We start from the raw sequence: 12832 nt of genomic DNA, 5'->3' as shown, positions 1-12832 counted from the left end.
TCTCTGAGTTGGACTTGCCCTAGGAAGTTAGCTGGGCTGGATAGGCAGAAACCCAAATTCAAATTGGAAACCTCTTTAGAATGGACAAGAGTTTTCATCTGGGTTTAGCAAGTCTACATCTCTTCCCTGTTACGTGTACTGTCAGTGAATCCTTAAACAGCTTGTACTGGTCATGATAACTTCATTTTGCATTTCTGTTTGTTGTCTGATGTAAAGTATGTGATGTTTTGGAAAGAATGTATAGAACTTTTCCTGTCTGTTTACAGGGTCTGACAGCTACTCTGTCAATAAGATTTTTTCCAACATTTTGTGTGATTTCCACAATACCTGTCCCTAGCTGGAGTTAAACTGAATAAAGCCTGCCGTCTCCCCTTTTACCTGGCACTTCACTCTGCAGCACTCTTTGTTGTGTCCTCTGGGACTTTTATATGAATCAGAGATCGTAAAGCCTTAAAATGATCTGTGTATGAAACTCATTGAATTAGTTGCTTCTTTGAAAGAGAAGTTTCTTGTGTTTGTCAGTTTTAGTTGAACTCATTTTAATAATCTGAGAAGCTGAATATGACAATAAATTCAATTATAATAAATATAAGAGTTATGTTTTATATTTCAAAATTGAAAGCATGGTAATAAAAGGGTAACCTATGCAAAAGAAAAATTAAATTAATAAGAGGAATCTGTCATAGCTGTTCTGCTGCTTCTAGGTTGGCTGGAGGCCTGGAGAACTAGTCTTGTTTTCTCTTGGAATGCTTAAAGAAGGTCTTTCTCCAAGCTTCTCTCCCTTCCTTTTGTACAATTGGGAAACAACTTCTCTTCTTCCTGGTTCTTTTTGTAATTTGAATGCAGCACTGTAAGAACAGTCTGCAAAACAGTACTCATGCCCTGTAAATCATGTTTCAGAAAAGGTGTAAACCACAAACACATCTGAACAAACTTAGTTTATGGTTTGTTTCACCTTTTAATAGAAATAGCAATTGATATATTGTTGACCTATGGGACAAGATTCCTCTATCACACACACACAAGCTTACCAACAAGAGTCCCATTCCCAGTTCTCCCTTCTATAGAACATTCTTTGTAAAACAAGGTACTGTGACCAAAATGCTTTTTTTTAATTATTTTCTTGCTTGTAAATGGTCTCATCTTACCTGCTTCCCAGCAGTTTTTCTGTACTCATTAGGTATAAGGAAAAGCTTTTCTGTTCTTTCAAAGGGCTTTGAATTTCTGTTGTCCAGAAACGGTGGAAATCTCCTGGGTTGCATCTATACACAGAGATAAATCTAGCTTGAATGCAGAGAGGAGGGTGGAACTACTTGCATGTTAAAATGAATTGAACTTTATCTTCAAACTTTCTCTTGCCTTAAAGATGTTTAACTTACATTTGAAGACTTTAAATTGTATTACTTCAGGCTCAATAATTAATCTATTAGTGGTTAATGCTCTTCCAGTAAATTTACTACATAAGCTCACCAGAGCTGGCTTAGTACTAACTGTTGAATAAATTACTTTGCATAATAATTCTTTTTTCGTCAATTAAATTATTTGAATAAAGATATTTCACACACACACATAGTTTTGATACCTCTGTTCTCCACATTTCAAATCTTTCAACACTGGTTTTGATTTGGATTGATCGATATGGAAAAAGAAACTTGAGGAATAGTTTGAATTGTGTTTATTTATGCATAGATGAGATTTTGAAATATGAGATCCACAAAGGCTATATTTATGAATCTGTAATAGATGTATTTTCTAGAAAAATCTGACTTTGCATCCTTGGGATCACACCTGCCTAACATTGTGAATCTACAAAGGAAAGCTAATTTAGAATTTAATAAGCTTAAATTACAGCATTACTGGTAACTGTGAGATTTGGTAGTATTTTCCAGTTATCTGTAAGTTATATATTGGAGATTCCTGAGAAATCTGTGAAATGATTGGCTGCAACTTACTTTCTAATGAGAAAATTATTATAGACTAATAACTTTAAAAAAAAATTTTTGATTACACTGATTGTAATTATGAATTCATTTTTCAGGTCATGTCATGAAAGCTGCAGAGCATTATGAAGCATTTTATCAGCTAACAGAGGGTTCGACATGGAAGGATGAGACAGGCCATACTTACAATTCACTGGCGTGTGAGCATCTCTGGAGAATTTATACGTTACTAGCAGACAAAATGCTAGAAAATAAAGAACACCAACAGGCCATCAAAACGCTAATAAAAGCTTTAAAAATGGCAAAAGAAGGTAGGTGAAAAATAACACTTTCCCATTCCTTTATTTGATGTGCATGTCATGATTTTCCCAAGAGTAAAGTAGAAATTGTCAAGTGTTTGGCTGGGTCATTATTTCCTATGAAATTCAAAGACAAATGCTATCAATACACTTCCAGATCTCACTAAACAAGAAATGCCTTCTTGCTGACAACAAAGAATCTTTTAGATTCCTGAAAGCTTTATCTAAAAAAAAAAAAAACAACAACAAAAAAAAACCAAAAAAACCCAAAACACCCCCCTTTTGGGAATAATAGTATATAACAGTGAACCCATAATCAGAAAGTGAAGTCACTGATGGAAGCTCAGCTTGCTGGTTTTGACTGGCTAGTCACAGCTGATTTGGCATTTTTTTAGTGATATTACCTGCTGGAACACTACATTTTCACTCTACATATTTATTTATTACTTAGAAAACTTTTTTGCATCATAAACAAACCAGATTCCTTCTGTATATCTTAATACACTTACTGCCTCTTGTCCTGTCACTGAGCACCACTGAGAAGAGCCTTGTTCCCTCTAATTAACACCCTCCCCAGAAATTTGTGCACTTTGATGAAATTCCCCACCTTGAGCCTTCTCTACTGTGATCTCAACAGTCCCAGCTCCCTCAGCCTCTCCTCCTGGGGCAGGTGTTCCCAGCCCCTTAGTCATCTTTGCAGCTCTTCACTGGACTCACTCGACCGTGTCCCTCTCTCTCGTACTGGGGGGCCCAGAATGGGACACAGTGCTCCTGGGGTGACCTCACCAGTGCTGAGTAGAGGCAAAGGATCACCTCCCTCAACCTGCTCCTGACGTTCTGCCTAATGCAGCCCAGGATCCCGTCAGTCATCCTTGCCATGCGTGTGCATTGCTGTGTCACGAGCAACTTGCTGTCCACCCGGAAACCCAGGTCCTTCTCCGCCAAGCTCCTTTCCACCCAGTCAGCCTGCAGCCTGGGCTTATCCCTCCCCAGGTGCAGGACTTTGCATTTCCCTTTCCTGAACTTCACGGCACTGCCATCGGCCCATTTCTCCAGCCTGCAGAGGTCCTTCTGAATGGCAGCACAACCACCTACCTGGTGGGTCGGTCAACCCTCCTCACTTTTTCATTGCCTGCAAACACACTGAGGGTGTGTTCAGTCACACCATCCAGGTCATTGATGAAGATATTAATCAGTATTGGTGCCGGTATTGATCCCGGAGTACACCGCTAGTGACTGGCCTCTCACTGGTCTTTATGCTGCTGCTTACAATCCTTTGAAGGCCAGCAGCTCAGCTGCTCGTCAGTCTACCTCACGGTCTGTTTATCTAAGCCATATTTTACCAGCTTGTGTATGAGGATGTTATGGGAGACAGCGTTAGAAGCCCAGTGAAATTGATGGAAACAACATCTACTGCTTTCCCTTCATCCACCAAGCCAGTCGTTATATTGTAGAAAGCTGTCAGATTGGTGAAGCATGAATTCCTGGTCTTAAATCCATGCTGACTGCTTCTGATTGCCTTCTTGTTCTAGGTAATGGCTGTATGAAGCTTCATTCATATGTGGATAGGTTTAAAGTGGGGTGAAGTTAGAATAGCATCTGAACATTATATATAACGTGAGATGTTGATCAGCTGGAAATACCATGCTCTGGAGCATTTCCTGCACAAGAAGGAACAGAAAAAAGAAGGCAAATCATACAAGATGACTTTATGAAAATATACATAATTTTCAGTTTTTTTCAGAAATCTTAATAGTGCTTGCTTCTCAAAAGGAGCTGTTAAATGTTCACTTCCACGGGCTTACTTTTCCTAAATTATTATCCTAGATGATTATTGGAGTGCTTCTCAGAAGTAAGGTAGAAGGCCTCAAATAATCATCCTTTTCCATGCACAGCAATTCAAGAGCCTTTCATGGTATTCCTTAAGGGGCGTATTTTGCATATGAATTGCACATACAATTAATATATAATATTAATTCAATATTTATCACTAGATACATTAGGTTTTTAAAATTAATAATGTATGCCCAACATTAATCTGTTACCCAGTCTTTGTATAGTCATTGGGATAGATAGAATTAAACTACCAAAACAAGCAAATAAATTGGAATTTTTTTTCCAAATTTTAAAATAGGGTTTGCTGCAAACATATGCAGGTAGATAGTAGAAACAGCAATCTATAGAAAAGTATAAAATTTATTCAGTGAAACCAAGGCAAGTTCCTAAAAGGAAATACCTTTATACCAACAGATACTCTTGGAAAAAATGAACAAGCTTTCAGGCATCTAAGCCTATGTGAACTTTGCCATTTATTATTTTAAAATGCACCAGCAAATTGTTTCTGTTTCAGATTTTTTATTATATTGTCTTTGATTGTATTAATTCTAAAGACCCAAAATGTCTCATCTTTTCTTACCTCATGAAGAATAATATTTTAAAACACCATTGGAAACCTAAACATTTTATGGTAATTTTGGGGGAATAAACCAAACAGGACTTTGGGGGCAAGAATTCAATTATTTCCATTCCAAATGTTTAATTTAAGAGGGTATATGATTGTATTTGGCTAATTTTTTTACTTTCATTAAACCACTAAGTCACCTGTTTTGGTTTTATCTGCAATTTACATTAATAGATATGTTTTGTGAGTTGCCTGTCAAGATCTTTCCTCTTGGGGGTATGTATCCAAATACTGAGATTGGCAATACAATTGATCAGATGAAGGACACATGCACCCATAAATTCACTGTCTTTTAAAACTGTATCTGTTGATCAAATCCAAGCTTTTAGCTTTTTCTTTAGCTGTTTAAAATACATGCTTAAGTCACAGCTACCACTAGTAAAGCTGCCACTACTAGTATTTACTGTAGTAACTAGAAGGAGAGCTGAGCGCTGAGGAAGTTTCCTATCAACTTCTTCCTTTTTCTAGTGAAAACTGCTGGAAATGAGAGATTGTCAAAATGGATCTGATGCCTTTCCAAAACTTACTTTGACCAGGCATATGTTCCAGTGCCCTGACTTCAAACCAATCGCTTTCATAGCTTCCTGAGACATGTAGTAAATATCGCTGCACAGCATACTTGCCATTGTTCTCTTTAATTTTAAGCTTTAGAAGCTCCATTCAGACAAGTTCTCCTATCCCCAGTCCAGAACTGTAGCCTGTATCTATGAAGACCGTATTTAAAAGTTTAGTTAAACCCACACTGGTTCTGGCTTCCATCTGTAGTATCCATTCTTTCCTTCTGGGCCATCATGTATGTTTATTTATTTAATTAACTGGGATTAGATATCGTCCACTTCAGACTGTCAGACTGTTCTTAAGCGAGGAAGGGAGGTTTTCATATGCCTAGCAACTTTTCACTTATTATTTCTCTGTGAAACTGTATTTCTGTATCCTTTTCCCTCATTAAGCCTTTTAAGGGATATTGAATATTGGAAAAGACCATCAGGTTTTTTGAGTTACAGGCTTTTCATAATTTTATGTTGTGTATTAAGTGCTACAGATGGAGTATTGCTATGGCCTCAGCAATTGTAACATTTAGAGAGATCCAGAACTAGATGTAGGCTTTTGTGTGTTTGGACACAAAGAATTTATTAGCTTGACAATTGCAAGTAGATAATCTCCCTTTTCATTGCAACTATATCTATTTACACATTTAACAAAGTATCTTGATATGCAGTTATGCTTCAGGTTGATTTTTCCACTCTTTATTGTGTTTGAGTAGGTGGATATTGAGCAACAGAAAGACTGGATTTTTGGCTATTTTTAATATAAATTCAACTACAATTGGTTTTATGGATACTCATGTTATGGAGGAAAAGTTTTGAATATAGTGTGCTACAGTAAGCATTTATATAATTAGTTGATAGAAATTTCAAGATTGAATGGATTATTTTCTATTGAGGGAGCAATATTGAAAAAACAGCAAGCTGTGTTTGTTAGACCAGTATTATCGAAATAAAACACGGCATGGAAAAGTGTGATAGACCTCAGTTAGTAACTGCCTGTGCAGAATTTTCTGTGACTACTGCTTCCAGGATAAGATACCCCTTTTTTTAGCTATTCTAGCCTACAGCAGGCTGCAAAATAGCCGTGAGAACAAGAAATATAAACCTGGTCTACTGATAGTTACCTCTTGGTCATGGGTCAACATACTTTGCGTTTATGTATTAGGGTGTATTATATATTTGTAGCTACTTTTATTTTATATATTAATATATATAGAGAGAGGCTACTGTGATTTTCTGGTGTGAAGATACTCTGGGTATTATTAAACAATTCATGATAGAGAACATTACAGCATGTTAAATTGATGATACTGCATTACTTACTGGAAGATATTTTCTCAGACTTTGCTGAACTTTCTTGTTGAAATTTGTTTAAATCCATTGCCTCTATTTTTAATTAGCACTATGTATTTTTGGAAAGTGATAAATAGCAAGGGTAAGGAGAAGGAAAAGCTTACTACAGTATTTAAACATCTGTATGTTATTTAAGAACCTGAAAGAACTGTCTGTACTAATGTAATTTTCTTCAAACTATGCTGGTAACTGTAACTTTAAACCTTTCTTTAGGAGGTGGCATGAAGATGGAAGGAGAAGCTCTGTATTGCTTAAGTTTAGCATATCATTTTGCTGGAGAACAAGAGACAGCATTGCCAGTAAGTTTATTTTAAAGTTGCTTTAGCTTTCCCAATGCCTTTCTCTGCCTCCTTGGCATCTTAGGCATTTTGGAGAGTGGAAAAGTGTTGGAGACATTTGGGCCTTTTATAACTGTATTTAGTTCTGTAGATGGGGATCTATGTGGTTTAAGCAATTATGGTTCCAATAAATTCCAAACTGACAGAGTCCAGGTTTCAATGTTTGGATCTGCAGAAATAATACAAATTGACAATTCAGGTTATATGTGACTATCTTTGCTTTTCCTGTATCCATATGTACATAAACCAGTTTCTGTTTAGTTAGGTTTTTGTATAAAACACCAGCTTTGCAAACTAGTTTGATACAGCACAGTTGTGAGCAGCAATTAAAAATACATCAATTCATATGCTGAGCTTTTCAGAACATCAGGAATTTAGAAGAAATATGCATTGCTTTTGGTATGAAAAGCTGTAATGCTGATGCAATCTGCTCTGTTGATACTTGAGTTCAAGCTCCTCTTCTCGTTTCCCCTGAGTCTCCATACATAATAATTCTAAGACAATGAGAATTCTACATGTGGAATTCTAGTCTGAAAGGAGGGTTCCTCTAGTTCCTCATAGGTGTGAGAGGAAGGATAAGCAACAACTTGATCTGTCTGTGCCAGTCATCAGAGAAGTGACAGTTCTCCATGATCCTCCTAAAAACATTGTGTGGAAATTTAGTTTGAATATTTTGCCCATGATTATTGTGATTAATCAGCTGGATAATTGCTACTTCTATTTCTGTTTGTTCTTTTAACTGCAGAATGACTTGGTATTTGTTAATGGACATGTTTTATAGAGGTCAGTCTTTGTGGTTGTCTCTTGTGGTGGTTTATTTTTTTCAGAAATAGACCAAGAAAAGTCACAGAGTGAATTCAGTGTGGGTTTCAATATTGGTTGCTTGGCTTCTGCAGTGTAGGAAGGGTTCTAGATTTCAGACTTGAAATATCCTTTTACATACTTTCAGTGATTTGTGGTATGATTTTACAAAAGTTATTGACCATATTTATACCTAATTCTTCAACACTGATAGGCCTATCTTCTGTATAAATCAACTGAATGCTGGAGAAGTGGGAGCCTGTTCTCACATCAGTCGCAATCAAAGTCTGTAGCTGAATGTGAAAATATTTCAAAATTTAAAAGCTACATATAATTTAATAAAATTATATCTGCAACAGCAGTAAGAAGAGGATATTTAATGTCTTCCAAGAATACAGTATGACAGATTAGACTAGATTTTTTTGTAGTTTATCTGCATTGTTTTTTGACAGACAAATGTGTGCTGGCATTCTTACATGATCAACTTTTCTGTTAAGTTTCTGAGAGTCATAATAAACTGTGTGAATGATGAAGAGCAGCAAGATAAGCAAATGTGCTAAATAAAGAAGGCTGCATGCATATTTGATCTCTTCATCACAGGAAAAAATAATTAATGAACAAGACCGCACAGTCTCCATGATATACAAAGGATCAAACTACCCTTGAAAGCATCAAAAATATTAGATGCCTTGGCATTGTTTCCTCAGGATCCATTTTGCTTATGTTTTATAACTACTCCTTTACCTTCATTGTTCTTCATGCCTCCTGCCAAAAAGTTACAGCAGTCATTTGGAAGTTTTTGTGGGGTTTTTTTGTCATGTGCAGAATTATTATTTTTTAAAGGAAGATTCCAAAACCTTGAATTTTGTAGTGAACTACTATTCATTTAATATACACATGTAATAGGTTATGCCTATTGGTTTTGGTCTTACAAAGACACCTGAGAGATAAGGAAAGCAATGTGCATTTTTGTTAAAAGGGAAAGAAAGTCTCTGTAGTACAACACATAAATGATACATTATTTTAAGAGTATAAAATGTTATGTTAACAGTAATGAAAACACCAATACATTTCAGTGTAAATAATACAACATTGTATTATAATACAGACGTATTTCCTAATATAATGGCATTTCCAATAATATTACATGAGAAACCTATGAAGTACTTTCATTCAGAAAACAGAGTGTGTATTATGGGACTAAGAAAAAGGGGTAAAATTTTAGTTCCTTTGTCCTTAACACTGATCAATATAGACAGCAGTAAAATATCAGTGGTTGACAGTACTGTTGAGCACAAGTTGTCTTCACTCTCCAATTAGAAATCATTGCCTAAAATTTACCCTTCTGTTCTCAGTTTAATGGTCTCTGTATCCAAGGGGAGCTCAGATGCTTACAGAGATGAAATCATTGCATCCTGTTCCCAGAGGACTACTGGTTATCATTACACATAACATGCAGACAATACTGCTAGGAGCCAGTTTGCCTCATGGTAATATGTAGTTCATCACCAGCTTCTGTAGCATGCTAAAGAGGTCTTGCCACACAGCTTGGGACTATTCGGATGTAGGCTCAGGGGTCTCAGCAGTTATTTTCCTGTTTTGCATCAGTTTTCATCTTCTTTATCCTTTTGTGCTGTGGTCCACCTCAGGCAGTCTCCTTCTAGGGGAATCTGAAAGGAGCAGCTGTTACAGATACCATTTCCTCCAATTGTTGCCACTTGGTTCCTTTTGCTGTTTAGCATGCCTCTCCCTCCCCCAACGCGCACACACAGGAGCATGCATATAAACTTGTGTCTCTTTCATTCATGTCTTCTAGCAGAGTGGAGAAGCATATGTTCAAAATATTCATTATCTGATGCAGTAATTAAAGGTTGAAATGATTAAGCTGCAGCCTATTATATCAAAAATATGCAGTGACTTTGTATTGAATGGGCTAGTTTTGTTGGAGAAGGGTGTGTATTTGCTAGGCACTTGGTGTTTAATCTAACATAATTTGATTTGGTGTATAATCTGTATAAATTGGTTTAATTTTATTTGATATATATGATTGATTTCAGTGGACCTACTCAGATGTAAAAACATAAGTGTGTGCAAGTTTAAAAGCCTGAGAACTAATTATGTTCAATAGCAGTGTGATAGGTTCATAATATTTTTCATATCATCTGGTTTATAATCAAGCCTAACGGCTTTTCCACAAAATATGACACAAAATATTAATAGCTCACATTATATAAATTTTCTCTTAAACCTTACAGGTTTTGTCAGGGGGAGTTCTCCATCTAGGCTAATTTTAAAGTAAAAGTTACTGTTTACATGTTTTTCTTCAGACTTGTATAACAAACGCTTCTGTCATTAGAAACCTTGCATGAGATATTGTAATCTAATGCTTGACCTGGAATTTTATTTTTTTTTAACTGGGCTTTCAAGAGTGCTTCAAAGAGTTAGGCATCATGGATTTTTTTTCTCTTTCAATTAGAGTTGCATCCCAAATCATGAGGAAAATTCCAGTCCTCATCCCTTGTCTGAGCTTTAGGTTTTTTCCAAGTGTTCCTTTATTTCAGATGTTGAATCCTGTGTTTCAGATATGTTACATATTTAAACAACAGAGGCAATGTTCATGAGTACTGAGACTCATGCCAAAATAAATGTGGTAATTTATGACATAATGCTGTGTGCATGGATTGTCAGAATTACGATATACAAGCCACAGGCATAAAATTATCAAGAAAATTTATGAACTTACAAAGACATCTTCACATTCAAAATGACCCTATTAAAGTAATCAGAGGTGATTTATGACCATAATTTCTGAAAAAGTCTGTATCAAAACAACTGAAAATTTTATCTCAACTGATGCAGCTAGAGAGAATATAAGTAAATGTATCTGGGACGCAGATATTCCAAAGTTAGTATGCACAGTATATTTTATCTAATTATACCAATTGTGTCTAGTCATACAGATTATGATCGTATGTATGTATGAATTTGGTGTATCAAGGAGGATCTTAGCAAGTAAAAGAACTCCAAAAGGTAGACTGAATGTTATCCCCTTTTCTCCGAAACATTGTGAAAGGTAGCTGAGAAGAATGAGCATCATTCCTTTGAGTTATGCTTACTGTTCCAGTGCTTTGCTGGATGGCTGAACTTCAAGACGCATTTCTGTGAATGGTGTCTGGGTAGACCATGGAGTCTAAGTTTAAATTCTCATTACTGTTACCAGGAAAAGAAACACTTTAAATGGAGACGTGCAAAACACATTGAAAGATACTACTCAATGGAAATGATTTCAAACTTTGTTCTTTTAAATCAGCCAGATTGTTCTTTATTCATCTGTAAGTGATATTTAGCCATTAGTAATAAAGTATAACATTTTCAGCTTAGCAAATGGCATCATATGCTTGAAAAAACATTTTAGCATACCAGTTTAAGAAAAGGTCTCATCATTCCTAGAGGCTTCACTTTTATTGAAGTGATTTTTAAATTGTTCTTAAAAGTGTACTCATATAGAAATTCTTTATTTTTCATATCTGAGGAATAAAAAACCAGACAGAAACTGAGTCAGCTTTGAAGGTAGGCACTTCTGATTGATCTTGGCACTGACAATGTATATGTATGGAGAAAGGTTTTCTTCCTGAAGGTCTAGTATTAGTGAGCCAATTCTGAAAGTGATTGTTTCATGTTTCTGAAAGGTCCCTGCTGCTAGGCATTGGTAAAGGTAGTACAACCAAAACTGTGTGAGAACAATTAGTACTGATAGTGAACTTTGCCCTGACAAAGTATACTGTCTCAAATATTGGTGGAATCAAGAAACTGGAAATTATTTGTGTTGAGAATCTTCAATGAATTACCTTGGAACATGGTATCATTTTCCTTTTGAGTCTGTGGTTCAAATTACATTTTGCTTGGTTAATGTCACCGGAATATCTCCCTTCAGTAAACTGGATTTTTGTCAACATATATGTACCACAAGACTACCTTTTATAAGAAAACTCTCTCAAATGCAATACTGCTGCAGAATTACAGTAGTCAAGGTATACAAAAAATATAGAGCATGAGAAACAAAAAATACTCAATACATAATTACTTGATGACGAGCAAATCAGATTATCACATTTCCATGTTTTCCCATAGCAACAATGAAAATAAATGCACTAGTAACTTGTTGGTATCAATCTTACTCTTCAGGAGTCTCATGTTACTTAAGACTGGTTACCAAAACACCATAAATGGGTTGTCTTTCATCTCATCCATTACAATTTTAAATTTAATCATTCATACGTACCAAAAGAGCAAGACAACTACAGTGAGCTGCAAATTCGACTGCACATTCGATCAGATAAATCTATAGCACCTTTTCAGAATTTTAGGACTATCTGACCACTGGTGTTCTCGTTATCTGAATGTGAGTTGGTGACAAAGTTTAAAACCTCAGTTTTGGGGGCTATGAATGGAGGACATTATTTTGTTTCCATGTTTGTTTTTAATTCCCAAACAGTATGAAAGTTAGTGGGTTTATATATATTTACAAGGTTTATGAAGCCTTACTTATAATAGGTGTATGAAACATCCTGAATTTAGAACATTTCACACATCAACTGTGCTTTCCCAAAGTTCAAACTCTTACTTTTTTTGTAAGATTTTGACTCAGGATATCTATTACAAAATGGCAAGTTTTATTACTACCTTATACACACATGCACTTGCGTGCCCGTGCACACACACTCCCTGTATGAGTTTGCAAAAGAACTGGAGGGGGCTGCAGTGCAACATTAATAAGAATATTTACATGCTTCTGCATTAATAATAATAACATTTATCTTAAGAGCAAGAGAATTCATTGTACAACTCTGAATTATTTCCATGAAGTTGTTGCTAACTGTTATGTTTGAACTCAAGAGCAGCAAATTGTCACTTATTGGAGGTTTGCTTAGCTCCAGTATGTTGAAACATTGAGGACGAAGCCATAAAAACACCTTAAACTGCTCTGCAAGGGAACAGAAATATCTTTGCATCTACTTTTCAGCAAGACATGAAGGGCAGAGCAGAGCAGTTGGCAATTGTGGAGCCTTTGCTCTGATCCTACCTTTTTAAT

General features: G+C 35.9%; 1 protein-coding gene across 1 annotated transcript in view; it reads left to right on the top strand.

Annotated features, from left to right (window-relative positions):
* TTC29 (tetratricopeptide repeat domain 29) overlaps positions 1 to 12832 on the top strand; it is a 213863-nt gene that overhangs the window by 124513 nt on the left and 76518 nt on the right. Inside the window, exons 7-8 of the mRNA XM_027807747.2 lie at positions 2039 to 2251; positions 6815 to 6900. Of these exons, the coding sequence (XP_027663548.1) occupies positions 2039 to 2251; positions 6815 to 6900 (299 nt within the window). The remainder of the gene's footprint in view (positions 1 to 2038; positions 2252 to 6814; positions 6901 to 12832) is intronic.

Source organism: Falco cherrug, chromosome 1, assembly GCF_023634085.1.
Source record: "Falco cherrug isolate bFalChe1 chromosome 1, bFalChe1.pri, whole genome shotgun sequence".
Lineage (NCBI taxonomy): Eukaryota > Metazoa > Chordata > Aves > Falconiformes > Falconidae > Falco > Falco cherrug.
This window is presented reverse-complemented; position numbering and strand designations above follow the sequence as displayed.